The sequence below is a fragment of the Ochotona curzoniae genome, unplaced genomic scaffold, assembly GCF_017591425.1.
Source record: "Ochotona curzoniae isolate NIBS_2020 unplaced genomic scaffold, NIBS_Ocur_1.0 scaffold_3223, whole genome shotgun sequence".
NCBI classification, from domain to species: domain Eukaryota; kingdom Metazoa; phylum Chordata; class Mammalia; order Lagomorpha; family Ochotonidae; genus Ochotona; species Ochotona curzoniae.
Genome location: NW_024467108.1, coordinates 1751195 through 1776953, shown reverse-complemented (window position 1 = coordinate 1776953; position 25759 = coordinate 1751195). Strand labels below are relative to the sequence as shown.

Here is a 25759-nt window from a genome sequence, read left to right as displayed (position 1 = left end):
AAAAGAAATAAACACTGAACTCCTGAGTTTGGTCCAGGCCTCCCCGTCTGTTATTGCTTTCTGGCAGAGTGGATAATTCCATGCAATGGGCTCACCCAACACTGGATGCCTGTCTCTATTACAGAACCCAGTGCCCTCCATATAGTTATCTGTTTACTTGCCTTTGTTGGACTCAGTCTTGATCTTTTCAGTGTCGAACAGTTTTCTGATTTACCTCCACATATTTAGGTAACATTTAGGCAACTGACAAAATGAATGGATCATTCATTTTATAGATGGATTTGTGGAGGTAAGGTGGACTGAAAGAAGGAGACTTATTTAGAAGGAAGGCTTTTATTAGTTCATGGAGGGCACAGGTGGGTGGGTGCAAGGATAGATTTTTTTGTTTTACAACTGAAACCTTTGAGGTCTTACCCACTGTAACAGATACTTAGGAAAGAAACTCAGGGCTTGTGTAAGCCAGGAATTGTTTGGATTGAATTTCATTTTTCTGTATTTCTGGGAATAGGTACTTAGGAGCCTGAAATATTCAGCATTGTAGTTCTTTTTCATCTTTCAGCCTTCCTTCACTCAGTCATATCTCAACCATTAGGTTTCTCCAGGGATCTTTGTGTGGTTTGTGGGGTGTGCTGCCTTTATTGAGTCTTCCAGGTAATTTGATATAAGGTGAAATAGTTATGAATATTGGAGTGACATATATTTGAACTCTTATCAGTTCCTCTTGGAAGTTACTTTCCCTCTCTGAGCTTTCATATACACATCTCTTTCAGGCTGGTACTTACACTATCATATCATCCTCTGCCAAGAGCACAAATGTGAAATGCCTTGTCAACTGGTAGTTGCTATGGTTTTAGTGTGTGACATACTTTAGAGGAGTGATTCAGATGCCTGGCAACCTGGATTCATAGCCTTGATTACTACCAGGAAAATGATGGCCAACAGAAGAATTAGGGTAATGTCTGTGGTTTCTTTGCCCTGAGCTAGCTCAGAACCAGTCAGTCAGCAGAGTAGGACAAATATATGCTGAGGGCTGGAGTTCTGTTTCTTCCTTGCTACCATGAGTCATGGCGTGTTGGCTGGCACCCGGCTGCCTGGCCTCCTGCAGCTCCCTGCATCACCCCCAGGCTGCACAAGGCCCAGGAGGAGCACCGCACAGTGGAGGTGGAGAAGGTCCATCTGGAGAAGAAGCTGCGTGATGAGATCAGTCTCGCCAAGCAGGAAGCACAGCGATTGAAGGAGCTGCGGGAGGGCACTGAGAATGAGCGGAGTCGCCAAAAATATGCAGAGGAAGAACTGGAGCAGGTAGGAGAGTCTACAAACTCCTGGCCACCCCTGGGGATGGGTGCAGGGCGAGGGCCCAGGGTCTGCTGGAAAGTTTAGTGTGCAATGACTTCAAAATATGGCTCAAAAATTTTTTTGTAGAGGCACTAGACTCTCACTAGAGGTAAATTTGCAAAAAGGGGTCACAGTGATTTTCCAAGAACAACAAATAACAGGAGATAACAATTGTTTGTTCCTTTTTTATTGAGATATTTATGTACAGATGGTAAGTTTTTGTGTAAGCATGTATCTGTGTAATCACCAGGTCAACATGCAGAGCCCCAGAAAGCTCACTTTTGTTCCCTAATAAGTATTTTATTTAAAAGATAGTTACCATGAACCAAATTGCTGTTGCCTGGTTTTGAACTTTATATAAATGGTCTTATATAGTATATACTCTTTTGTGTTTGATTTTTTCATTCAACATTGTGCCTGTAAGAATCATCCATGTTGCATAGCAGTGATAGTTTTGGTTATTGGAGGGCGGGGGGTTGCTGTACTTATATTTTAAAGTTATGTAAGGGTGAGTTCTAAGGAGGGGGGGTGGGGTGTGGGGGGGTGGGGTTTCGGTTGTTGAGGGGGAGGGTATTATTGAGTGGCAGGTGGTGGGGAAAGGTGGGGATTTTTTTTGGTGAGGGGGATGAATGTCAAGAGAGAATGATTTGGTGGAGATTGTGGGTGTGTTTTTTGGGGGTGTAGTGAGTTCAGGGGGGTTTGGTTGGGTACGAGATGTGAGAGGGGAGGGTGGGGTGGGGGGGTGGGGGGGGTGTGGGGAGGAGGGGGGGAGGGGGGGGGGTGGGGGGGGGGGGGGGGGGGGTTGTGGGGGGGGGTATTGGTGGTGTAGTGGGGGTAAGGAAGAGTGCGCGGGTGCGCTGTGTGATGGGGTTTGTTTTTGTGTAGGGGGGTAGGATGTGAGGGGTAGTGTGTGGGTGTGAGGGAGGTGGTGGTGGGTGTATTGGGGTGGGGTGGTGGGGTTGGGATGTGTGTGAGTGTGAGAGTGGTGTGGGAGGTGGTGAGAGAGGGTAAGTTGGGGGGGTGTGGGAGTGTGGTTAGTGGTATGGGGGGGTTAGGTTGTGTGGTGGGGGGTGGGGGGGTGGTGGCGACATGTGGGAGGTGGTTAGGGGGGGGTATAGGGGGGGGGGGGGGGGTGTGTGTGTGGGGTTTAGGGGGGGGGTTGAGAGGAGGTGGTGTTATATAGAAGGGAGGGGGGTTGTATATTTACTTTAATGTGGGGAATTTGGGGGGATGAAGTGAGGAGGAGTTTGGGTGGTTGGAATGGAGTTATTTAAGGTTGGGGGTGTAGGGTTGGGGTTTTTTATGGAAGTGTTTGAGGGGGTGGGCTGGGGGAGGTAGGGTTAGGTAAGTTTTTGGATTGTTACTTGGGATTATTTGTTGGAATTAGTTGGTGGTATCTTTATTTCAAAAAGTGGATGAACTGTTGTTTCTGACTGATTTGTGAGAGTTCTTTATGTATTCTGGATGTGAATCTTGTCAATATATGTTCATATGTATTATAAACATTTTCTTCTAGTCTGTCTTCTTTTGTGTGTGTGTGTCTTGCTTGTTAATACCATCTTTTGATAAACAGGAGAGACAAAGAGAAAGATCTCTGTCCACTGGTTCACTCCCCAAGTGCCTGGAGCAGCTGGAGCAGCTGGAGCTGAGTTTATCTGAAGCCAGGAGCTTCTCCCACGTGGGTCCAGGGTCCTAAGGCTTTGGGCCGTCCTCCACTGCTTTCCCAGGTCACAAGCAGGGAGCTGGATGGGAAGTAGAGCTGCCGGGACACAAATTAGTGTCCATAAAGGATCCTGGTGCATGCAAGGCAAAGGCTTCAGCTATTATGCTACTGTACTGGGGCCCTAAAATTTATCTTTATTCTTATTGAGAAGGCAGATTTATAGAGAGGAGGAGAGACAGAGGGAAAAAAAGATCTTCCATCCTCTGGTTCACTTCCCAAGTAGCCATAATGGGCAGAGCTGAGCTGATCTGAAGCCAAGAGCTTCCTCTAGGTCTCCTATGTGGGTGTAAGGTCCCAAGGCTTTGGGTCATCCTCCTCTGCTTCCTTAGTTCATAAGCAAGGAGCTGGAGAAGGGAAGCCTCTATGGGATCCTGGCACTTGCAATGGCAGGATTAGCCAACTGAGCCATTGCTTTGGCCTCAATTATGATTTTTAAAGACTGGGTCACTTATGAAACTGCTTATTTTCCCTCCTGATTATTGATTTTATTTTTCTGCTTCTTTTCAATAAAATCCTGGCTAGTATGTAGAAGAAGTAATAAAAGCTCCAGATGATTCTGTTTTCATTATGATATAGAGTTTCTTCTGTGGAGTGTAGGGTGAGGAGCTGATTATCTCAAGTCAATAAGAGACTGAGCTGCCTTAGAGCTGGATAATACATCCAGCTCCCCACTTGTGGCCTGGGAAAGCAGTAGAGGATGGCCCAAAGGCTTGGGACCCTGCACTCGCATGGGAGACCCAGAAGAAGCTTTTGGTTTCTGACTTCGGATCAGTGCAGCTCTGGCTGTTGTGGCTGCTTAGGGAGTGAATCAACAGATGGAAGATCTTCCTCTCTGTCTCTCTTCCTCTCTGTATATCTGACTGTCCAATAAAAAATAAAATAAATCTTAGGGGAAAAAAAAAGAACTGGGTTATAGTTGAACTAAGACTTAGTCTAACTGGTTTGCTTTGATGAAGATGCGTCCCCTACCCCTCACTTTTTATTAAGAGTTGGTAGGTTTATTCTTCTCAGTGCTGAAAGACTGGAAGAGAGTTTTTCAGTTTTGCTGTGTGCACTGGACTGTTGGCTCTGTGCTATGCTGGAGCCTTTGTGCATGGAGCCGTCCTTATTCCCTTACCTAGAATCACCCAGAGCCTTCATGGAAGGCTTTGCCTTAGAGAGGCTTTTGCCTCTCAAGATTTTTAGTTCATCTACTCCAATGGTTTTCAGACTGTTTGGTCTCTGTCAGGACCCTTGTAGAAATTATCTAGGGGGAAGTTATATGGCATAGTCGATGCAGCTGCTGATGCGGGGTATGCTTCCCATACTGGAGCACCTGAGTCCCAGTCACTTTACTTCTGATCTAACTCCCTGCTAATTCAGATTTGGAAAGCAGCAGATGATGGCTCAAGTACTTGATTCCTGCCACCCCCAAGGGAGACTAGGATGGAATTTTAGAATCTTGACGTTCATTTGTCCCAGGCTGTTGTAGGCATTTGGGGAGTGGGTTAACAGATAGAAGCTCTCTCTGTCTCTGTCTCTGTTGCTCTGCCTTTCAAACAAATATAAATAAATAACCGTTAAAAATATTTAGAGGGGGTCTGTATTGTGACGTATCAGATTAAGCTTCAGCCTGATTTGCTGACATTCCATATCAGAGCACTGTTCCTGGGCTTATCTACTCCACTTCAGATCTGGCTTCCTGCTAACGTGCCTGGGAAAATGCTTGGGGCCCTGCCACCCACACAGGAGACACAAATGGAGTTCTGGATTTCTGTTTTGCTCTGTCCCAACCCTGGTTATTGTGACCATTTAGAGAGTTATGCATCAGATGGAAGGTAAATGAATAAACTTAAAAATTGTTTAGGACTGGGCCCAGCTTATAGCCTAGTGGCTAAAGTTCTCACCTTGCATATGCCAGGATCTCATATGGGCATTGATATGGGTTCATATCCTGGTGGCCCTGCTGCCCTTCCAGATCCCTGCTTATGGCCCTGGAGGGCAGTGGAGGACGGCCCAAATGCCTTGGGACCCTGCACCCATGTGGGAGACCTGGAAGAGGCTCCTGGCTTCGGATCAGCACAGCTCTGGCTGTTGCAGCCACGTGGGGTAGTGAACCAGCAGATGGAAGATCTTTCTCCCTGTCTTTTCTCTTCTCTGTATATCTGGCTTTCCAATAAAAATAAACAAATCTTTTAAAAAATTGTTTAGGACCTCAAAGAACATTTTTAAGAAAGATTACCTTTCTAAGTGCACTAGTAGAAGGCTGAATCAGAAGTGGAGCAGGCAGAACTCAAACCAGCACTCTGGTACAGGATATCAGTATAGAGGATTAGCTCACTGTGTCCTGATACCAGCACCTCAAACAACAGTTCTATGGGAAAAATACTGCCAATATTTACCCTGTTAAAACAATTTTTTAAAAGTGAGTATTAAAAAGAGCCACAAAAATGTCTTGAACATTAAAACAAATATGAAAAATGGCCATGCTTTCCAAAAGTAAAAACAATTCAATGGCAAGAGTGAATTTTTATAATTTTGTAAATCTTTTAAATGTCTGCTGCAGTGAGCTGTTAATGTATATAGTTAGCCTGTTGAGAACTCTGCATTTTGTGTGTGAAAGAGAGTGAAAGATGTAAATAATGTCTCAGCATTGTTATAAAGATAGTTTTGACTTCCCAGTTGCCCTGACTTGACCTTGGGAGTGCCCAGGCCAGTTTGAGAGTTGCCAGCCTGCTGTTAATTGCCTCCACAGCTCCCTGATGTCTTTGAAAACACAATTCCTGCAACAGAAGTTGTGTTGGATCAGATTGTTTTTCCATGATTTTCTGCATCCTACTGGGATTTTAAAATCTGGAGCTCTGTGGTTATTTACTTTGGCTGCGTATAAGACTGACTGGAAAAGCTTCTAGAGACTTCTTCATGTTCACACCAATACCCCAGATCAATGACATCATAATCTTTGGATTGGGTTCTGGATATTAGTGTTTTAAAATTCCCATGTGATTCTACTATGGGACAAGGTTAATAGTGCTATAGAATGAAAGAATAGGACCAGTGAGTTTTAACTTGTTCTTCTGTTGGGCCTATCCTCCTCTAGGCATTTGTTACTTAAATGCAGTAAGATGTGTCTGTCTCTGTCCCTCTGCTTCCCATTTCACCTGTTCTCTATTTTGTAGTGATTCCTCTCATTCAACAGCTTTTTGAAAAAATAAAGACTTTTTTAGTTTGTAAGTCAAAATTACAAAGAGGGAGGGAGGGAGAGAGGAAGAGAGAGTTTATCCACTGGTTCACTCCTCATATGGCTGCTATGGCCAAAGTCAGGTTGATCCCAAGCTGGGAGCTAGGAGCTCCTTCTGGGTTTCCTATGGGGTGCAAGGGCACCAGCACTTGGGTCATCCTCCAATGCTTTCGCAGGCCATAAGCAGAGAGCTGGGTCAGAAGTGGAGCTGCTGGGATCCACTCTAGCACCATTTGGGATGCCAATGCTGTAGGTGACGTTTGTCCCTCTACTCATGACAATGGCCCCCATTCAACAGCTCTTCAACCTGCTGGTCAAGACCTTCTGTAGGCCTTCTTGATTTCCACATTTTTTCCTTCATTTACTCTTTTTTTGTCTTCTGCATCTATTTTCCCCTTCTAAGTCTACCGCATTCTTTAATTTTTAATGTATAACTTAATCACAGATTTTTATGCTTGGTGCATTAGTTTCTAAGATTTCTCTTCTTCATGTGAAATCTATAAAACCAGGATTGAACATTTAATAACCTTCCTTTTAAGGAACATACACCAGGCATTAATTGCCTTTCAAATGAGTAATAGTGTTCTGTGCTTAGCCAGAGGCCCCTCTGCTCTACCTTCCACTGTGGAGAAGCTCTCAGGCTTGCCGGGCATGTGACTAAAATCAGAAACAGTGTGCTCCTAATCCTTGCTGCCTGAAATGAGGGGGTTGGGGATCTCTTGAACTGGTATCCTGAGTGAAGCAGCAAGGAAAGAAGTGTTTTTAATGCTTGTGTACGCTTGGATTTTTCACACTTGAATACTTTGTTACTGCTTCATTGTGTGTTTCCCACAACTGTGTTCCTCCATTACTTGGCTTCTGTTGACAGTGCTATTGCTAGATGTGGAGATATGGGAAAGATGGTATTTTTTAAAAGCCTGCCTTTCCTGGTTAATAAGAGAATCATAGGCACAATATTCTGGTTAAAGAAGACTTTGAAGATGATTGAAGCCAATGACTTAATGTGTACCTTTTTGACATCTTTTTGAGGAATCTGTGACATAAGCTGTTTGCATGCTTTGATGATAAGGAAATCACGGTCTCCCAAGATCCCTTTACTAATAATTGTTCATGTGTATGTGGGTCTGTGTATATTATTTATTAAATGATTATAGTGGCTGAGATTGGGCCAAGCCAAGGCCATGAACCTGGGACTCCATCTGGGTCTTCCACATGAGTTTAGGAGCTCAAGTACTTGGGTCATCATCTTTTTTTAAAAGACTTTATTTACTTATTTGAAAAACAGAGTCTCACAAAGAAGGAGAGACAAAGAGAGAGCTCTTCCATCTGGGTCCACTCCCCAAATGGCTGTAACAGCTGGAGCTGTGCAGTCCAAGGCTAAAAATCAGGAGCTTCTGGATGTCCCACTTGGGTGCAGAGGCCCAAGCACTTGGGCCATCTTCCACTGCATTCCCTAGGAGCATTGTCAAGGAGCTGGATCAAAAGTGAAACATCTAGAACTTTAACTGGCACCCCTATAGGATGTCCTATAGGATGCAGGCAGAAACCTAGCTCACTATATCACAGTGTGGGTCCTCAGTGATTTAGATTTGTGTGAGAGAAAGTCCTCACAGTGAGTCAAGATAAGCTATAGGAAGCACAAGGTCACACAGCTAGTTGAGTGGCAGAACCAGATTTCCAGATTCTCAACTGAATGCTTTTTTGCCACATTGTGATTTCTTAAGGTCCAAGTAGAGACTGTAACCTAGTAAAGTGGTGATGCTTCACTAGCTGTTTCTGAAGGGATGACAGAACTTGCTGAGCCTAATTGCATGATTGGGAGAATCCGCTGGTATAATGGAAAGGAGTGTGCTAGTTTGAGAGCAAAAATCTCCCTTTGAAGTCTATTGACTATGTTGCCTTGAGTTGGTTATGGTCCTCCTCTGAACTTGCTTCCATATGTATAAAGACAGGAATTCATTTTGGCCTTTCTTTTTCCCTACAACAATTATAAAGCATATAAGAATTCCGAATTCTGAAGCATCATTCAGGGGTGTTAGAGAGGGTCTTTGCAGCAGTAAATGAACTCAGATTCTTTTGGTGCACAGGTTCGAGAAGCATTGAGGAAAGCAGAGAAAGAGTTGGAATCACACAGCTCGTGGTATGCTCCAGAGGCCCTGCAGAAGTGGCTACAGCTGACACATGAGGTGGAGGTGCAGTATTACAACATCAAGAAGCAAAATGCAGAGAAGCAGCTGCTGGTTGCCAAGGAGGGGGTGAGACCTATCCTCCTGTGACCTTCCTACTGTCCTCTTTTCTCATCCTCATTGCCCCCTGCCTTTCCTCTGCCCTTCTACTTCTCTGCCTCTCCTTGTCCTTCTGTTGGACAAAGAGATATCCTGGTGGTAGGTTCTATTTCTTTTTCTAATCTGAACCTTCTGATAACACCCTCAAGTTCCTCAAATAGGGGGTGAAGGTGTATGGATATTGCTACCTGTCTTCTGGAAAAGATGGAACAAATGGAGGCAGATAGAAAAAAAACTCTACCGTCCCATGCTGCCAGGCACAGAGGCCTCCTTGGGCAGAGGGACTTTCAGAGAACTTCTTCTCTTCTCTCACTTCTTCTCCCTCCCCACTACTTCCCATCTCCTTGACTTCCTTTTGTCCTTTCTCTTCTTTCTCTCTGTGCAGCCTAAGCTGTACTAGGAGAAGACCCAGTCACAAGAAGGCACTTCTCATTTTTGCCACCCTCTAATTCCTGCTTTCTTTAAGCTGGGGCCTCATCTTTGCAGGCTGAGAAGATAAAAAAGAAGAGAAACACACTCTTTGGCACCTTTCATGTGGCCCACAGCTCTTCCCTGGATGATGTGGATCACAAAATCCTAACAGCTAAGTAAGTGATACCACTCTAGCACTGTCCATCTCCTCCTTGAAATTTGCCTCCAGCTCCCATTATTTCCTCACTTGAAACGTAACAGTTCTGATCTGCTCTGGCCCTGATTGGTCTCCCTTCTCACTATGAAGCCTTTGGGTTTACAGGGTTTTTGTCCCCCCACCCCCACACATATACACGCATGTCCCCCGACTTATGCCTCTGGAATGAGGCCAAATTCTTACTGGGGCTCACACCAAGTGCATGCTTTGGTTCTCTTTTTTTCTATCTTTAGGCAAGCTCTGAGCGAAGTGACAGCAGCACTGCGGGAGCGGCTGCATCGCTGGCAACAGATTGAGATCCTCTGTGGCTTCCAGATTGTCAATAATCCTGGCATCCACTCACTGGTGACTGCCCTCAACATAGATCCCAGCTGGATGGGCAGTACACGCCCCAACCCTGCCCACTTTATCATGACCGACGACGTGGATGACATGGATGAGGAGATTGTGTCGCCCTTGTCTATGCAGTGTAGGTGACCTCTTTGGTGGGGATGAGGGAAGGAGTGCTTGGTGGATGAATTCAATCTGTGGCCTCTGCTGTGCTTAAGCGGTACATAGGGCAGATACCCAGGAAGACAGTTCAACTCATGAGTTTCATTAATAAGGCACAATTTGTGTCAGGAGATTTCTTTATAGCTGTGCCCCTATTGTGTAAGTGTATCCCTCTTTATTCTTTATTTTTCTTTTTCCTGTCCCCTTCCTACCTTATAAAAATGATCTCTTTTAGTGATTCGCAATGTAAAAATGGTATTAATTTTGACTGTTTGTTACATGTGTTTATTTTCATTTTATGGTCCTTATTTTTAATTGCTAAAGTAGCTGAATTGAGTTATCTTATTTTTAATTGCTAAAGTAGATGAATTGAGTGATCTCTGTTTCTCTGTGCCATTTTGTCTAAGTCTCAGTAGGTCCTTAAAGTGACCTAAAGCTTTCAAGCTGGAAGGGCGTCTTGCCCAGGAGGGTTCTTCTGCACAAGTGTGTCTGGCGTTCCACATGATTCCTTGAGCCTTCTTGCCATCTGTCCTGGGTCTCTCCTCTCCCTCTGTCCCCTGCAAGTGATGACAGTTAAGGAGGGCAAAACTGAAAGTAACAACATTTGGGGAATCCACTAATGACAAAAGGGATTTTTCTCTTTCTAGCTCACAGTTGAATTTTTCCTTGGATCAGAAGGTGTTGCACAGAAACAGTTGAAACAGTATAGTGAAGCTTGTGTCTTGGTTAAATAGCCTGTCGTTCACCCCACCACAAGCCTCTCCCCTCACTCTTCACTCCTTGAGCAGAGAGGAAGCAAAAAGACGGGATTGGGTTAGGAGCTTACTTTCTCAATGCTTTACTCAAGCTGGGTTCCTGCTCCAGGCAAATTATTTTTTTTTAAGGGCTTAATTATTTTTGTTGCAAAAGGCAGATTTATGGCAGATGAAGACGGAGATACAGAGATCTCCCATCTGCTGGTTCAATCCCCAAATGGCCACAATTACTGGAGCTGAGCCAATTCAAAGCCAGGAGCCAGGAGTTTCGCCTGGGCCTCCCACATTGGTACAGGGTCCCAAGGCCCTGTGGCATCCTCTGCTGCTTCCCGAGGCCATAAGCAGGGAGCTTGATGGGAAGTAGAGCTCCCAGGACACTAACCGGTGCCCGTAGGAGATCCTGGCACTTACAAGGGGAGGATTAGCCAACTGAGCCATTGCACTGGGCCCTCCAGGCAAACTTATTTACGAATTTCCTCAATGATTCTTTGCTTTTGGCCAAGCCTCTTTGTTTCTCTGCTTTAATATTTTAGCCAGGACTTCAGACAAAGGCCCAATCAGGTTCAGGCAACTTCCTAGCAGCACTTGATCCTTTGTGATCTAACAGCTCTTTGTCTCCAGGTTGGGAGGGACCTTTGCTCCCAGCCTTTGCCTATCCCATTGGTGGATAGGCTGAAGCCCCTCCGTAAATTAGATTCTCTTCTTTTGGCCTGGCTGTTGACCCTAGATGCTGCCTGGCTGATGGGGCGTAGGTTCAGTGATCGCTCTCTCTGCTCTGCATCCGTCGGCTCGGATGATCAGTCCCTCTGGAAATACCCGGGTTTGAGGAGCCCCTTTGGGGCTTTTGTTTTTCCAACGTTTGGGACTAAACCACACTCCTACCCCATGGGCACCTTCTCCTGCCTGTCTCACATTCCTTGCCTGCATCCTTCATCCCCTCAGCACTGTCCCTACTAACTGCAGGGAGAGGTTCGGGGGTGAGAAGAATCAGCCTGCTCAGCTGGGGGGCCGGAGGGAAAGCATTCACAGTGATGGGAAACTTGGGGCTCCCCACAGCCTGGTGACACAGACATCCTGGTAGCTCTTCCTCTGCCTGGGAGAGGAAGAAACAAGTGAAGTTCATCCTTCTTTTCTTTTTTTTCCTGCTTCTTTTTTTTTTTTTTTTCTCTTTGTCTCATCCTTCTGTCTCCCTCTTCTCTTTGCAATTCCAGGCTTCCTCTCCAATCTTCTCATGCCTTGAAAGCCACCAGCCTTAGGAGCCCTATCTGCCTAACTCTCCATCACTATTGAACTATTCTTTCTCTGGTGCCTTTCCAAGACTTCTGCTACTTTTGTAACCTGACCCTTTCTCCCATTTTCAGGGAGAAAGTAGAGTGATCCATCTATCAGAGTAGGAGTATAAAGGTCTGCCCCTACTTTTCAATTGGAGCTGGCAGTGATCCCAAAGGGGATGTTCTGGCACATTCTTAAGTTTCTTAATACCACTTCTGTGGGCACAGTGGCCATCACCAAGCATTGGATCCCTGTGTTTTATATTTTTTGAGGCAGTTTGAATATTATCCTAAAAGCTATTCATAGTCTCACCATATTTGAATAACCATTCTTTCAGTTTTTATGAAAACAATTTTTGAGGTTAAGATAATAATGACCACTGTAATTTATTGAGTTGTGCTAGGTACTTTGAACATGAGCTGTGTTAAGTACTCTGAAACAGTATTTTGAATAGTCAGAGCAACTCTCTAGGATTTTATAAAATGGGAATTAAAATGGAAAGTAAGTTTCTCAAGGCCACAGTTAGAAGTAGAAAGGCCTTGTTTCCTCCAGTGTTTTTGTTTCAGAGCTACAGGCTAAGAGACATCATCTTATATTCCTGTCGCCCTGAGAATTTAAATAAGCACTTTTTGTATTTTTAAAATCTCCAACTATCAGTTTTAATATATCTACAGGTGTATTTTTTCAATAGTAGGATGTATTATCATTTTCCCATTGTTTTACTTTTGTTTCCATACAACATATTAATAATGGTGTTATAACACACTTCTATATAAGTCCTTGACTAAGTTGTGAATTATATTTTGAAGTGGGCTTCCTGAAAAGGCTGATTCTTAGTGCTCTCCCGGACCTTGCTCCAAGCCCTTACCCTACCCTGCCCTGCCTGTGTCCTACTAACGGCCTTGGCCCCTCCCTTTTATAGTGACCTTGCCCTGTGTCTCCCTCCGTTGGAGTTGCCACGAAAACTGACCCAGACACCTTTCCAATTCCCCTTCCTGTCAGGAGTCCTGGTGGGAGGACGTGGGAGGAGTTGCCCAGTTTTTCAGATTGGGCATGAAATAAAGGCCCAAAGTAGCAGGCAGTGTTCAATGGGTTTCTGCCTGCTTGCCTGCCAGCTCAAAGTAGGTTGGCCCTTTCTTACACTTTGTTTGCTCTCCTTGCAGCCCCCAGCCTGCAGAGCAATGTCCGGCAGCGCCTGACGGAGTCACAGCATGGCCTGGGATCTCAGAGGTTGGTAGAGGGCGAGGCTGGCCACTTCTTGACAAGCCGGGTATCTCTGCGGCGAATGCGCAGCCTCTCATCTGGACAGTCTTTCAGTTCTGAAGGCCACGGGACCAGTCCTCCATCCACCTCTGCTTCTTCTTCCTGCTCCTCTTCCACCATCACTACTACCACCACCGCCACCACCACCACCACCATCACCACCGTCCATGTCCACCCTGTTTATTACCACCACAGCACTTCCTATTTCCTCCAGATGGAGCCCTACCCTGACCCACCCCCTCCTGACAGCACCGCTGTGATGCCTGGGCATTCAGAGAGCTTGGGGTATCAGCTGTCTCTCTTCTCTTTCTTCCTTCCCCTTCTGCTGCTTTTAGCTCGGCTGCTGCCTGCTGGCTCCTGCTTGGTCAACTCTGGGGAAGGTGGGGCATTGTGCACTGGGAAATCTTCTTACCTACCCTTTCTAGCTCTGGGACTCCTTTTTAAGGTCAGCATAATCCTCACATTTTTCTCACCTTCTCTGTTTGGGTTTTGTTGACTCTAAAAATGAACAGCACTCCACTTTCCTCGTGATTTTATGCCACTTTTGCCTAAACTGCTAGTTCTCTCAGTAGGGCCTCCACTTCCTTTACTCCTTCAGTAAATATTTATTGATATCTGCTCTGTGCCTGGCTGTGCTGGGCATGGAGATTCATAGATAATAGCTGGGATTCTAAGAACTACAGTCTGGTCTGGGAGAGGTCCACAGTAATAGAGTACTTGATAATTGCTATAGGGGCGTCAAGGAAGAAATGACTAACGTGTGACTGGTAGAATGTTTCACAATGCTATCACACTACGTGCAGGGCAAGGGTATTGAGTATTCTAAGCAGAGGAAATATTATGTGCAGAGGCATGAGGTTGCAAGACCCGATGAAATACTTGTGGTTAGAACATCGGATATATGCTGGTGGGAAGTTCTCAGAAGCAGATGAAGTTAGAATGATGAAGGGATCTGAAGTGCTATGGCTGTGGCCTTTAGAGGTAGAGAACCGAAAGAAATTTAGTCAACCACATTTGCATCTTAGAATAACAGTTTAAGCTTCTCTATTCAGAAAGGAAAGGGAAAACTACTGGAGTTTTAAAAGTCATACCATAGACCAGTAGGGGCGGTAATGTAGGGATAGAAGAGAGTTGATTAATCCGGCAACTTTCTGTGGGCACGAGGAAAGAGAAGGATCTTGTAGACAGGTAGATAACTGAATGAATATAGTATCCTTTATAGAATTAGAGAACAGAAGAGATTTGGGGTTTTGGATGAGAAAATGTATAGAATAGATGTTAAAATATTCATTTTCAGAGTAGAAAGTTAAGGTTTTGAAAGATGAAGTAATTTTACCCCAGTTTCAACAGCTGAACAGGCAAGACAAAAACTTGGCTCTTCATTCTAGGATACTATTGGATATTTGTAAATCCTTCTATATGATCTCAATAAATACGCAGGAAAATAATTGGTAAAAAGCTTTCTCCCATAGTATAGAAGCTTCAGAAAATTTCCCTGTTGATACTTTATGATAGGCCAGGGTCAGAGATAGTTATTCTTGACCTTGGCTAGAACAAACTCAGAAAATCCCTCCTTTCAAGAAGGACCAGTCAGTCCTTGCCCTTGGGCTGCAGCCTGCTTACTCTGTTGCTTTCTTTGAGTGCTGTTTCATTGTGTATCCATATCTGTAGTTCTGCTCCTTGAGCCTCTGGATAGTTATCCTTGAGGGATGTTCCTTTGTATTCTACAAAGGGACTGTCCTGACCAGGATCTACTCAGCAGAGCTGTTCACATTCATTATCATCACCATTTTCATCCAAAATCCTAGGAAGGGAACCTGTCCTCTCCAGTACATATGGAGAGGTCTGAAATGGGCTGTGGAAACTGGTGGCTGCAGGGAATCTCATGCTGTCAGGAATAAGTTGAGGGCAGTGGGGAGGGAACGGGGGAGGTACCTGCATCCACCTGGTCCATTCACTACTTAATTTTCTTTTATGTCATGCACCAGAGGATCATCTCTAAAGACAAACAGGCTCTCTAGTAAGGTTAGTAGCTTGGGATGGGAGTTCAAGGCAGCCTAGCCTTTGGGGAAGCAAACTCATGGTCTCAATGATGTCATTCAGGAAGAGGAAGTGAGCCTGCCTCAGTGGGTATTTTCCTCTCTATATCTACCCAGTCTTCCCCTCAGTCCTCATCTTGCCTTGGCAGTGTCAGCTTTTAGTTGGTGAGGAAAGTACAGGAGGATGGAAATCAAGGCTGAATGGGGCTGTGATTCAGAGGTGAGACTCAGAGGGCTCCAATCTCTTGACCTCTCTTCCCTGGTGTCAATAAGGTAGGGTCCTAAGGTCCTTAGCTAAGAAAGCTCCCTTTTGTCAGTGTGGTTGCTCCCCAGAACTTCCTTGGCACCTTATTCAGTGACTTACTGTACATGTGGAGAAGACCAGATATGGGGAGGACCATTTTTAGGGCTTTCGTGAAATAAGAGCACATTTATATGGAAGCCTGGACAGTATCAGACATGAGAAACCAAAATCGAGACTGAGCATCTTTAAGCCGTAGCGTCCCTGACTGAGACAGTATTTGTAGTATAGAAACTAGAGCTGAAATTATTCTCTGTTACCTTCCAAATCCAGGAAGGTTCTAGCCCATGATGTATCTGCTTTTTCAGGTGACTTAGACTGTAATTTAGACCTGCAATAGCTAAGACATACTCTCCTGCTTTTGCTTGTTTCAGGGACTTGGCTGCCACCCTAACTTCTGACTCTCAGCCTCTCCCTTTCTAAGTCCTGTGGTGCTCTCCTCTCCTACTCATGACTTTGTCTGGTTAACTCCTTGACTCAGATGTTTAAAAGTCCCTTAGCCCTCTCCCCTGCCTATGCTGTGGGTTCTTAGGCTGCTGGGAAAACATAAGGATTCAGGATTGGAATGAGACCCCAAAATCCTTCCTTTTTTCTGCAGAGGCAGGAGCACTGGCATCAAGAATTGGTTCATGGTTCTTGCTATGAATAGCCAGCCTTTGAAGAGCCTCCAGTTCTTGGACTGCTAGCCTTTGTGTGTGCATGTCCAGTGTGCAGTGGCATGTACCCACAACTCAGCCTTGCAAAGAAACCTCTGGAAACTGGTCCCCATATTAGCCTTACAGATTGGCTGGCCTCATAATTTTCATTCCCAGAATACTTTCTATATTTCCAACTCCCTTTCCCACATATTTGGTCCTTTAAATAGTCTTGCAGAAATGATGGAGTTGGTATTATTTTGTTTCATTGGGCAAAAATGGAGGCTCAGCAAAGTTAGATTTGTTGAAGATCACACGGAAGACTCTGGTGTTCTTTTGAACTACTTCTCTTTAGAGGCCAACATCCTGTCTCTCTACACCTGTTCCTTTTCTCCCTGTCAGCAAAACTCTGAAAGTGACCCCACCCTTCCTGCCATCACCGCAGACTGTGGCGTAAACTCTGCAACACTTCTTTATGACTTTTGTGTCCTGTGAAAGAAATGATTGGAAGAGACAGAATCCTGGCCTTCTGGGGGTGGGTGAGGAATTGTTTGCAAGGCTGTTCTAACCACCTCTACTCCCCCAGTCTGGGTCAGACCCACTGACTGCATGTGCCCTGTGTCTTGGGGTCTGGCCCACAGTGGATGCATTCCCTGTTGACAGGTGTTAGTTGGGGAGGAAGAGACGGAAAGTTATGACTGACAGTATAGCTAGGTTCTGTGTTTGCCTGAGTGGAGTCCTAGGAAATCTAGCCAGTTATGGGATAACAGAGCTTTTATTGAGGAGGATGCCTGTGGAATTTGAGCTTATAGTTGTCAGTTAAGACCCTGGGTATATAGCAGGGATGGGTGCCAGGCATTGGAAAGCCCTTTGCTGGACATATGATGGTATACTGACATTTGTTTTTGTTTCTTGTTATCTTTCTTTTCTTCCTATCACTTTCTCCTTTCTGTCTCTCCATGGTTGTTCTTATTTCTACCTGATTTTCTTTTTGCTTTTCTTTCTCCACAATTCTATTCTCCTTGGTTTCTTCTCCAATCTGTCACCATCTCCTAATCCTGTTCCCTCTTTTATTGTGCCTTTATGGCTTACTCAACTTCTCCTGTCTTTTCATTTCTTTCTCTGCTCCCACCTCCCTGTTTATCCCATTTCTCTCTCATGCCTATGTACCCCCATTTTCCTATCCTGTCCTTGTCTTATTATGTTATCCCTCTCTCTCAACTCCTATATCCTGGCTATGTATATTTCTCTCTCTTTTCTTCTTTCCTTCCTTTCTCTCTCTCTCTCTCTCTTTTTTTTTTTTTTTGTCCCCTGTCTTGCAGGGATTTGACCCATTCCGATTCGGAGTCCTCCCTCCACATGAGTGACCGCCAGCGAATGGCTCCCAAACCTCCTCAGATGGTCCGCGCTGCAGATGAGGTTCTCAATGCCATGATTTCCAATAGCAGCCACCGGCTGATTGAGGGGGTCCACCCAGGGCCTCTGGTGGAGAAACTGCCTGACAGCCCTGCCCTGGCCAAGAAGACAGTACTAGCGCTGAACCACGGGCTGGACAAGGCCCACAGCCTCATGGAGCTGAGTCCCTCGGCCCCGCCTGGTGGCTCTCCTCATTTGGATTCTTCCCATTCTCACAGCTCCAGTTCCCCAGACCCAGACACACCATCGCCAGCTGGGGACAGCCGAGCTGTGCAAGCCAGTCGCAACACACGCATTCCTCACCTGGCTGGCAAGAAGGCTGTGGCTGAGGAAGATAATGGTTCAATTGGTGAGGAGACAGACTCCAGCCCAGGCCGGAAGAAGTTTCCCCTCAAAATATTTAAGAAGCCTCTGAAGAAGTAGGCAGCATGGAGGTGGCAGTGGTGGAACAGCTTGTCCTTCCCTGAGTCTTCTGCCTCTTCTTCCCTCCTTTCAAGATATCTATGCTAGAGTGGGGTATGGAGGGTCTGGCTCAGGGGCCTGGGCACTGTAAAAATCCACCCCCTCATCCTTGGGTCCTTCATCATTATTTATTAACTAAACCACCATGGCCTGCCTGCCCTGCCTCCTCCCACCGTGGGCTGCTGCTGCCACCCTTCCCACTTCAGTGCATGTCTTAGTTGCTGTTCCCTCAGCTCCCAGCTCCACCTCTGGGGTCCAGCTTCTGTCTTTGCAGTCCCAATTTTGAGGTTTGATTTTTTTGTTGTTGTTTTGTTTTTGTTTCCCGCTTTCAGGCTTTTACCTTCCACCACTCCCCAACTTCCCCTAGCAGTTTCAGGGAAGATAGGAATAGTAACTCTGACCTCTGTGCCTCTGATCTGAACCACCCCACCCTCAGTGGTTTCTTTTGCCACAGACTGGGACCTAGGGCCTAACCTTTGGGATTTGTTCTTCAGGAGTGTGGTGGGCCAAAGCTAGAACCTCATCTTGGAGCTCACTTAGGCCTCCCAGCACCCATGGGAGAGTGAAAGCAATTCTCAGAGAACAAGCCACCAAAGAATTTTGAGAGGCTTGGCTTGGGACTGCATTGGGAAGATGTGCTTTGGTTAGTGGATGCCAGAGCAGTAGGCTATGAGGCAGTCACCCTTTGTTTTCCTGCCCACTCCTGCCTCCCTCTACCCCTGCTCTGCCATACTGCAGAAGGGTTTGTCTCTAAGAGGTGCTGCCGTAAAGCTCCCCCAGAATCAATACTCAGAGTATTGGCTCCCCTGGCATGAAGTCCATATCTGTGACACAGGGCTGTGAAGGAGCTCTGGGTATGTTGCTTTTGAGCCAAAAGATAGAGTTTAAATGTAAGAAAAGAAATATCCTGAATTTCCCAAGTGCCTGCACCACATACTCCTCTTGTCAGACCCCATTTTTATGTTACTGCATAGCCTGGGCCAGAGGCTTAAAAGTGACACAGTTGGTTTGGGGAAGGGGTGTCTAAGGAATCTGGTGTAGGTGAAGGTGGCTGTGTTACTTCCCCCTCCCGCTCCTCTAGCCAACTCTCCCTTACCTGTTTTTGCTATGGCTGTAAAGGTATTTTCCCTCTGCCCCACTCCCTGCCACGCCTTTACCCGGGGATCCTTTTTTTGGGTCTGGAGTGGGTGCACCTGGGGCTGGTTTTCAGAGGGTGCTGGGCTGCAGACTGCCTTGTACTCTCTGGAAACCTCACATGGGTTTTTCTGTGTTAATTCATAAGACTCTTTGAAGTCCAATAAAGCATGTAGGAGATTTTAACCTTCGTTGGCTCTGACTCTCATTATATTCTTTCTGTAGTTTAACAGACAGGGGTTGAAGAAAAGACTTACTTCTTTTGCCAAGGCAAAATAAAACTTGAATGCACATGCCCAGAGCTTTTCTGGATTGGGTTACATAATAGCCTAATTAAATTTGAGTTTCAGATAAACAGTGGATACTTTATTGCTATGATTGTGTCTCATGCAGTATATAGGGCATTTAAAAAAATTCACTAAATCTGGTATTTTTAGTTTTGGGCCACTTTGATGCTGTTGTATAGCTTCACGTATGATCTCCATGGATTTTAGAATGCTTTCACTGGGAGTGGGTGTTGTGGCATAGTGAGTGAAGTAGTCACTTGGAATGTCCTTATCCCATATCTGAGTGCCTGGGATTTTAAATCCTGCCACAGCTCCCTACCAACACTCACCTGGGGAGGTAGCAGGTGATGGCTCAAGTTCTTGGGTACCTGCCATGCAAGTGGGACACCTGGATAGAGCACCAGCACCTGGTTTCAGGCTTGCTGTTGAAGGACTTTGGGAGTGAACCAGAGGATGGGAGATCTCTATGTTGCTTTACCTTTCAAATAAATACATGAAAAACTTAAAAGCCACAGGAAGCTTGGGCAAACATTTGGAGGAAGGCAGTGATGAGGAACCAATGAAGTTTTGAAAGGTTTCCTGGATGGTGATGGTTGCCGTAATAACCTGAGCATGGTGGAACTTGCTTTGAGCTGAACCTCTTGCTGCATCCCAGAAGGACGGAATTCTGGCGGGCACCTGAGGCAGTGAAATCACCGCTCCACCAATGAAGGCCCAAAGAGACCCCCACTTAAGCTTCCATGTCAAGAGGGGTTTAAGACCCTCATGCTGGTTCTTCCTGGTTCTTTCTCCTCTGTAGCCCTCTCCTTCAACATCTGTCTTTTTGCCTCATGGGGAAGGGAAACCTGTGACCGTGGTTCCCTGGAATAAAGACCATCTAAATTCTCTTTTTATATTCAGCTGAAGTATTCTTTCCCTGGTGGTCGGCAAATCTTACATTTGGTGTTTGGTGAATCTAATTGGCACAGATGACATTTTGTAAGGATCATTTCAGGTAGCTCAAATCAGACTCTGCATTAGCCTGGTACATTAGGAACTCTCATGTCTTACTTTTCATATGCAGTCAAGTCCATCCTACCTCCTCAGGTTCACATAAGTGCCTATTGCTGCCTCTGCCCCCATCCACTGGAGAACTGTGAAAGCAAACAAATCATGGTTCTGCCTTCTTGAAATTCACAGGATTCCTGTATTTCAGTCAGGAAAAAGTCTAACATTTTTCCAACACTACTAAATGTCAGACAGTGATCTCTAGCTGCACCATCCCAGGACAGAATCCATATCACATAGCAAACTTGGGAGTTAGCATCCCAAAGCAGTCCAAACAAGAAATGGGAAGAGGCAGGATTGTGTCACAACAGCTTGTGCCATCGCTTAGGATGCTTGCATCCCATTGTGGAGGTCCCATCCATTTGCATCTACTCAGCTTCCCAATAACGTGCCTCTTGGGAGATTGCAGGTGATAGTTCAGGTATTTGGACCCCTGCCATCTAGTGGGAGACCCGAATGGAGTTCCAGGCTCCAGGTTTCTCCTGGACCCAGTGCCAGTGGTTGCAGCAACTGGAGAGTGGATCAGCGGACCCATGATCTCTTCATTTCCTTGTTTCCTTCCTTCCTTTTTGTTTTTCTTTTAAAAGAGATGTATTTTTATAAGAAAGGCAGATTTACAGAGAGGAAAGAGATTTTGCATCTGTTGGTTCACTCCCCAAATGGCTGCAACGGCTGAAGCTGAGGTGATCCGAAGCCAGGAAGCAGGAGCCAGGAGCTTCTTTCTGGCTTCGCATGCGGGTGCAGAGTCTAAAGGCTTTGGGCCATGCTTTCCCAGGCCACAAGCCGGGAGCTTAGTTAAGTGGTGCAGTCGGGACACTAAGGTGTGCTCTTATAGGACTGCGGCGCTTGCATGGTGGGGATTTAGCCATTAAACCGTCGCGCCGGGTCTCTCTCTCTCCCTCTGCATTTCAAAGAAACCTTACAAGGAAAAAAAAAAACAGGAAAAGTATTCTGGGTGGCTGATCTTTGTCTAGACCAGGGTTGGGTCTCCAAAGGCGAGGGACCAGGCCTGGCGGGCTCCGTCAGCTTCGTCAGAGCCGGGAGGCGGGGTTCGGCTTTACCCACACACAACATGGCGGTGCAAGCCTACCGTTCCTGGGAGAAGAGGTTCAGTCTCCTGGGCCTTGCCCATACTCAACATGGCGGCGACGGGTCGTGGGTGACTTTGTATAGTCCTGCCCATTTTCCGCTTGGCGCTGGCACTTACGACTGACGTCGCTGGAGCTGTCGCTCCGCTGTGTGCGTCACGGGTGGCGGGAGCGCGAAAGGGTTCGGATTGTCGCGCGTCTGCTGTGGTGGGAAAGTGCCTCCTGCTCCCAAGTGCAGTCCCCGCGCCGGATCAGCCCCGGGAGTTCACCCGCCGCTCCGCGTCCCGCAGGCGCCTGAGAGCTGCAGCTGTGTCTCGAGTCGTCCGGCGCCTCAGCCATCAGCAGCGATGCATGTGATCAAGCGAGGTGAGGGGCCCCTGACGGGCAGCAGGGTGGGTGAGGGGGCCGCGGGGCTGCAGCTGCGCCAGCCGAGCCCAGGCAGCCGCCGGCGCTTCCCGCCCTCGCTGCCCTTCCCGCCGCCGCTTCCCGCCCTGTCAGCAGCTCTGCCCCGCTCCACCTCCTGGCCGTCCGCTCTGCGCCCCCCTCGCCTGGGTCGGCCGGCCCGCAGACCGCCGAGCATTTTGTAGACACGCTTTAAAAAAAAAATTAGCTCCACTTCTCAGATGCCTAAACTGAGGCCAGTGAGGTTTCGGTGACTGACCCAAAGTCACCCAGCTGGCTGATGGCAAGGCCAGGCTTTGAACCCCGAAGCTGACAACGGGGTTTTCTCTCAGAGCCGTGGGATGAAAGAAGGGGCTCTGCCCTACACGGGCGCACCTCATGTTCCACAGCTCTTTTGTGGGGGTTGAGGGAGGGATGTGGAATGAAAGAACCAACCAACAAACTCAAAACAGATAAGCGAAACAAACAAACAAAACCAGGTCCCGGACCTTGACAACATGTTGGGGTTTGCTCCGTTGCCCCGAGCTTGGGGCAAAGACCAGCCATCCACCAGCTCCCATCTGCCCAGGGGCAGAGATTGCTACTGAATCAAAGCAGGTGGCTTATGGGGACTGGCGAGTGCCAGAAACTGTATGCATACCTCGTGACTTTTCAATCTTTCATTTCTAAAAGACGATTATTTTCATTTTGCCTGAGAGATCCTCTATCTACTGGCTCACTCTCCATAGAATCTTTTTTGTGTCCACCCGTTTGCTTTGTTCTGTGAGAGTCTTAAGAGGGGACAGTCCCTGGTCTCCTTTGGAAGACCATTTAATCAAGTAGGAAAAGTAAGAATGACAGTAGCAGCAAATGAGACAAGTACAGACAAGTTTTGAGTGCAGTCAATTCAAAATGATGGCGATTTCATAACTACTGACCGGATTGGTTGACTGACTGTTTCTGCTTTGTCCAGTAGGCTGTGGGCATTTCAAAGACTCAGACTGCTGCTGATATGTAGCATTGTGTCAGCGATGACTAAGTGCTCCAACAGTGCATGGGAGGAGTTAAATCAAGATGTAATAGGATGAGTGCTGTGGTAGGCACACGGAGTTGACTTAAGCCAAGGGCTGGAGAGGTAGACAGTGGTGTTCCTTCTTGTTTTTAGTAGCTTCAGAACATCCTTTTCTAAATTCCCTTCCCCTCCTCCCTTTTAGCTGTTAGGCCAGAGGCTGAAATACATAGTGAACTCTGACTGAATTACTCCTGTGGGCAATGAGTGTCCTGTTTTAAGCCTTAGGGAAGGAATGTTGAGCAGGATCTTACGGTAAGTCAGTTACAGTTGAACTGAAAGCAGGTAGTAACCCTGCGTTTGGTTTTTGACCTGTGGGATCTACTCTGGAACACTGTACTTTAAAAAGGACCATCTAGGGCCCGGCGCGGTGGCGCAAGTGGTTAAAGGTCCTCCCCTTGCACGCCCGGGATCCCATATGGGCGCCGGTTCTAATCCCGGCAGCCCCGCTTCCCTTCCAGCTCCCTGCCTGTGGCCTGGGAAAGCAGTCGAGGACAGCCCAAAGCTTTGGGACCCTGCACCCGCGTGGGAGACCTGGAAGAGGCTCCTGGCTTCGGATCGGCATAGTATCGGCCCGTTGCACTCACTTGGGGAGTGAATCATCGGACGGAAGATCTTCCTCTCTGTCTCTCCTCTCTGTATATCCGCCTTTCCAATTAAAAAAGAATAAAAATAAATCTTTAAGAAAAAAAAATAAAAAGGACCATCTACACGCTGCTCTGAAGCCAGAGTCGTTTTTGTTTTTGGTCCTTTCAGAGGATGTCATTTGATCCAGAGGGCTTATGCTCCAGATTCTGCCATTGGAGCCTTCAGCAAAGTTTAATATTAAAAATGTTAGATTTGTTTATTTTACCTTAGGCGCATAGAATGTCTTATGTTTGGCATATTGAAGTAGCAGCCTAACTGCTGTGGTTTTTTGTTCATTTTAGTGTAAGTATTCAGGAGGTGGCTAGGAATTGACTGTCAAGGACTAGCTGCATTTGATATTAACATGTTGTGCAACATTGAAGAATAAAGGGAGAAGATAGCTGTATGTTAAAATTGCTCAAGTTTTAGGAATTATTCACATGAGAAGAGAGAACAAATGGGAATAATGGGTGGGTTTTTCTCATCTGCTATCTTGAAATACTTTTCTCTAATGGGACATTTTCACTACTCAAAATTAGGTTTTTAAAATTAGGTTTTTGAGTTAGGGGCAAGTACCATGGCTCAACAGGCTAATCTTCCACCTTCAAGCACTGGCATCCCATATGGGTGCTGGTTTGTGCCCTGACTGCTCCGCATCGCATGCAGCCCCCTGCTCGTGGCCAGGAGGAAGCAGTAGAAGATGACCCAATGCATCCATGTGGGAGGAAGCTCCTGGCTCCTGGCTTCAGATCAGCTCAGCTCTGTCCGTCATGGCCATTTGTGGAGGAACCAGTAGATGAAAGATCTTTCTGATCTCTCCTCTCTGGAATTCTACCTTTCCAATAAAAATAAATAAATCTTTATGTGTAAAAACAAGAAAATTATGCTCTAATGAATGGGTAGGGAGAGTCACACTATACAAACGTGAAAATAAAATACAGCAACAGATCAGATGGTGACAAATGCTACGGAGAAAGATTTGTATAAAAGGGGAAAGGAACTATAGAGAGTAAGGTTATGTTGGGAGAGTTGTAACTTAAAGTAGGTCATCAGGGAAAGTTTTATGGAAAAGGTGACAGGGAACAAATACCTAAAGGAGGTGTAGAAGCAAGGAGGCTACCAGGGTAATAAGACAGAAAGGTAGAAAGAAGAGTAAGAGGTGAGAGGCTGGTGTGGTGGTATTTCACGGTGATCCTTTGCCTGCCGCACTAGCATCCGTATGGATGCCTGTTCTTGTCCCAGCTGCTTCATTTCCTGTCCAGCTCCTGGCTATTGGCCTGGGAAAGTGGCAAAGGATGGCCCAAGTCCTTGAACCCCTGCAGCCACACGGGAGACCCAGAAGAAGCTCTTGGCTCTGCCTTGTGATCAGCCCAAACCTCACTAGTGGAGCCATTTTGGAAGTGAACCAGTGGATGGAAGATCCTTCTCTCTGTCTCTCCCTCTCTCTGTAATGCTGACTTTGAAGTTAAATAAGTCTTTTCTTGGTATGAGTGGGGGTGGGGAAGAAGTGTAACAGGGCTGGTTGGATGGAATTCTATGGGCTAACTTTGGTAATTAATTTGACTTTTGTTTTGAAGGAGATGGGATACAACTGTTAGACATTTTGAGGAGAGTAATGAAGGATTTTGACTTAAGTCTTAAACGATGGTTCTGATTTCCATGTTGGTAAAGATAGGGAAATATTGTTGGGAAATTACTGCAAGAATCTATCTGATTACAACGTAAGGAAAGAGAAGAACTTAAGAGTGCAGTCTGATTTCTGAGTGCAAACAAAATCCTCTCAGTCTAGTGGAGTCCAGGAAATAGCATTTCACATTAATTACATTTGATCATTACATGTTGCCATCCTATTAAATGCTGATATGAATTGTATGGTTTCGTTCTTCAGATGGCCGCCAAGAGCGGGTTATGTTTGACAAGATCACGTCTCGGATCCAGAAGCTTTGTTACGGACTCAATATGGACTTTGTTGACCCTGTAAGTAAATCTTGGTATTTTGGTTTTTCTTGAGTTTCTTTTTTTTTTTTTAAGATTTTACTGATTTTTATTAGAAAGGAAGATTTACAGGGAGAAGAAGAGACAAATATCTTCCATCTGCTGGTTTATTTCCCAAATGGCCATAATGCTGAAGCTGAACTGATCCAAAGCCAAGAGCTGGGAGCTCCCTCTGGGTCTCGAAGGGTTTCAAGAATCTGGGTCATTCTCTGCTGCTGTCCCAGGCCATATGCAGGGAGCTAGATGGAAAATGGAGCAGCTGGGACATGAACCAGTGCTCATATGGGATCCAGGCTCTTGAAGGG

General features: G+C 46.1%; 2 protein-coding genes across 7 annotated transcripts in view; both read left to right on the top strand.

Moving 5' to 3' along the window:
* Positions 1–20307, top strand: part of STIM1 (stromal interaction molecule 1) — a 205255-nt gene extending 184948 nt beyond the window's left edge. For 2 of the 6 annotated variants that reach the window (XM_040964426.1, XM_040964425.1), the window contains 6 exons: positions 1125–1302; positions 8366–8533; positions 9050–9150; positions 9425–9660; positions 12874–12940; positions 17271–20307. In XM_040964426.1, the coding sequence (XP_040820360.1) occupies positions 1125–1302; positions 8366–8533; positions 9050–9150; positions 9425–9660; positions 12874–12940; positions 17271–17787 (1267 nt within the window). In that variant the 3' untranslated portion in view covers positions 17788–20307. Of the gene's footprint in view, positions 1–1124; positions 1303–8365; positions 8534–9049; positions 9151–9403; positions 9661–11165; positions 11259–12873; positions 13259–14961; positions 14999–17270 lie in introns of all 6 variants that reach the window. The other 4 variants (XM_040964423.1, XM_040964428.1, XM_040964422.1 and 1 more) reach the window with 4 other exon arrangements.
* Positions 20308–21554: 1247 nt separating this feature from the next.
* Positions 21555–25759, top strand: part of RRM1 (ribonucleotide reductase catalytic subunit M1) — a 28838-nt gene continuing 24633 nt past the window's right edge. Inside the window, exons 1-2 of the mRNA XM_040964086.1 lie at positions 21555–21748; positions 25348–25436. Of these exons, the coding sequence (XP_040820020.1) occupies positions 21730–21748; positions 25348–25436 (108 nt within the window). The 5' untranslated portion in view covers positions 21555–21729. The remainder of the gene's footprint in view (positions 21749–25347; positions 25437–25759) is intronic.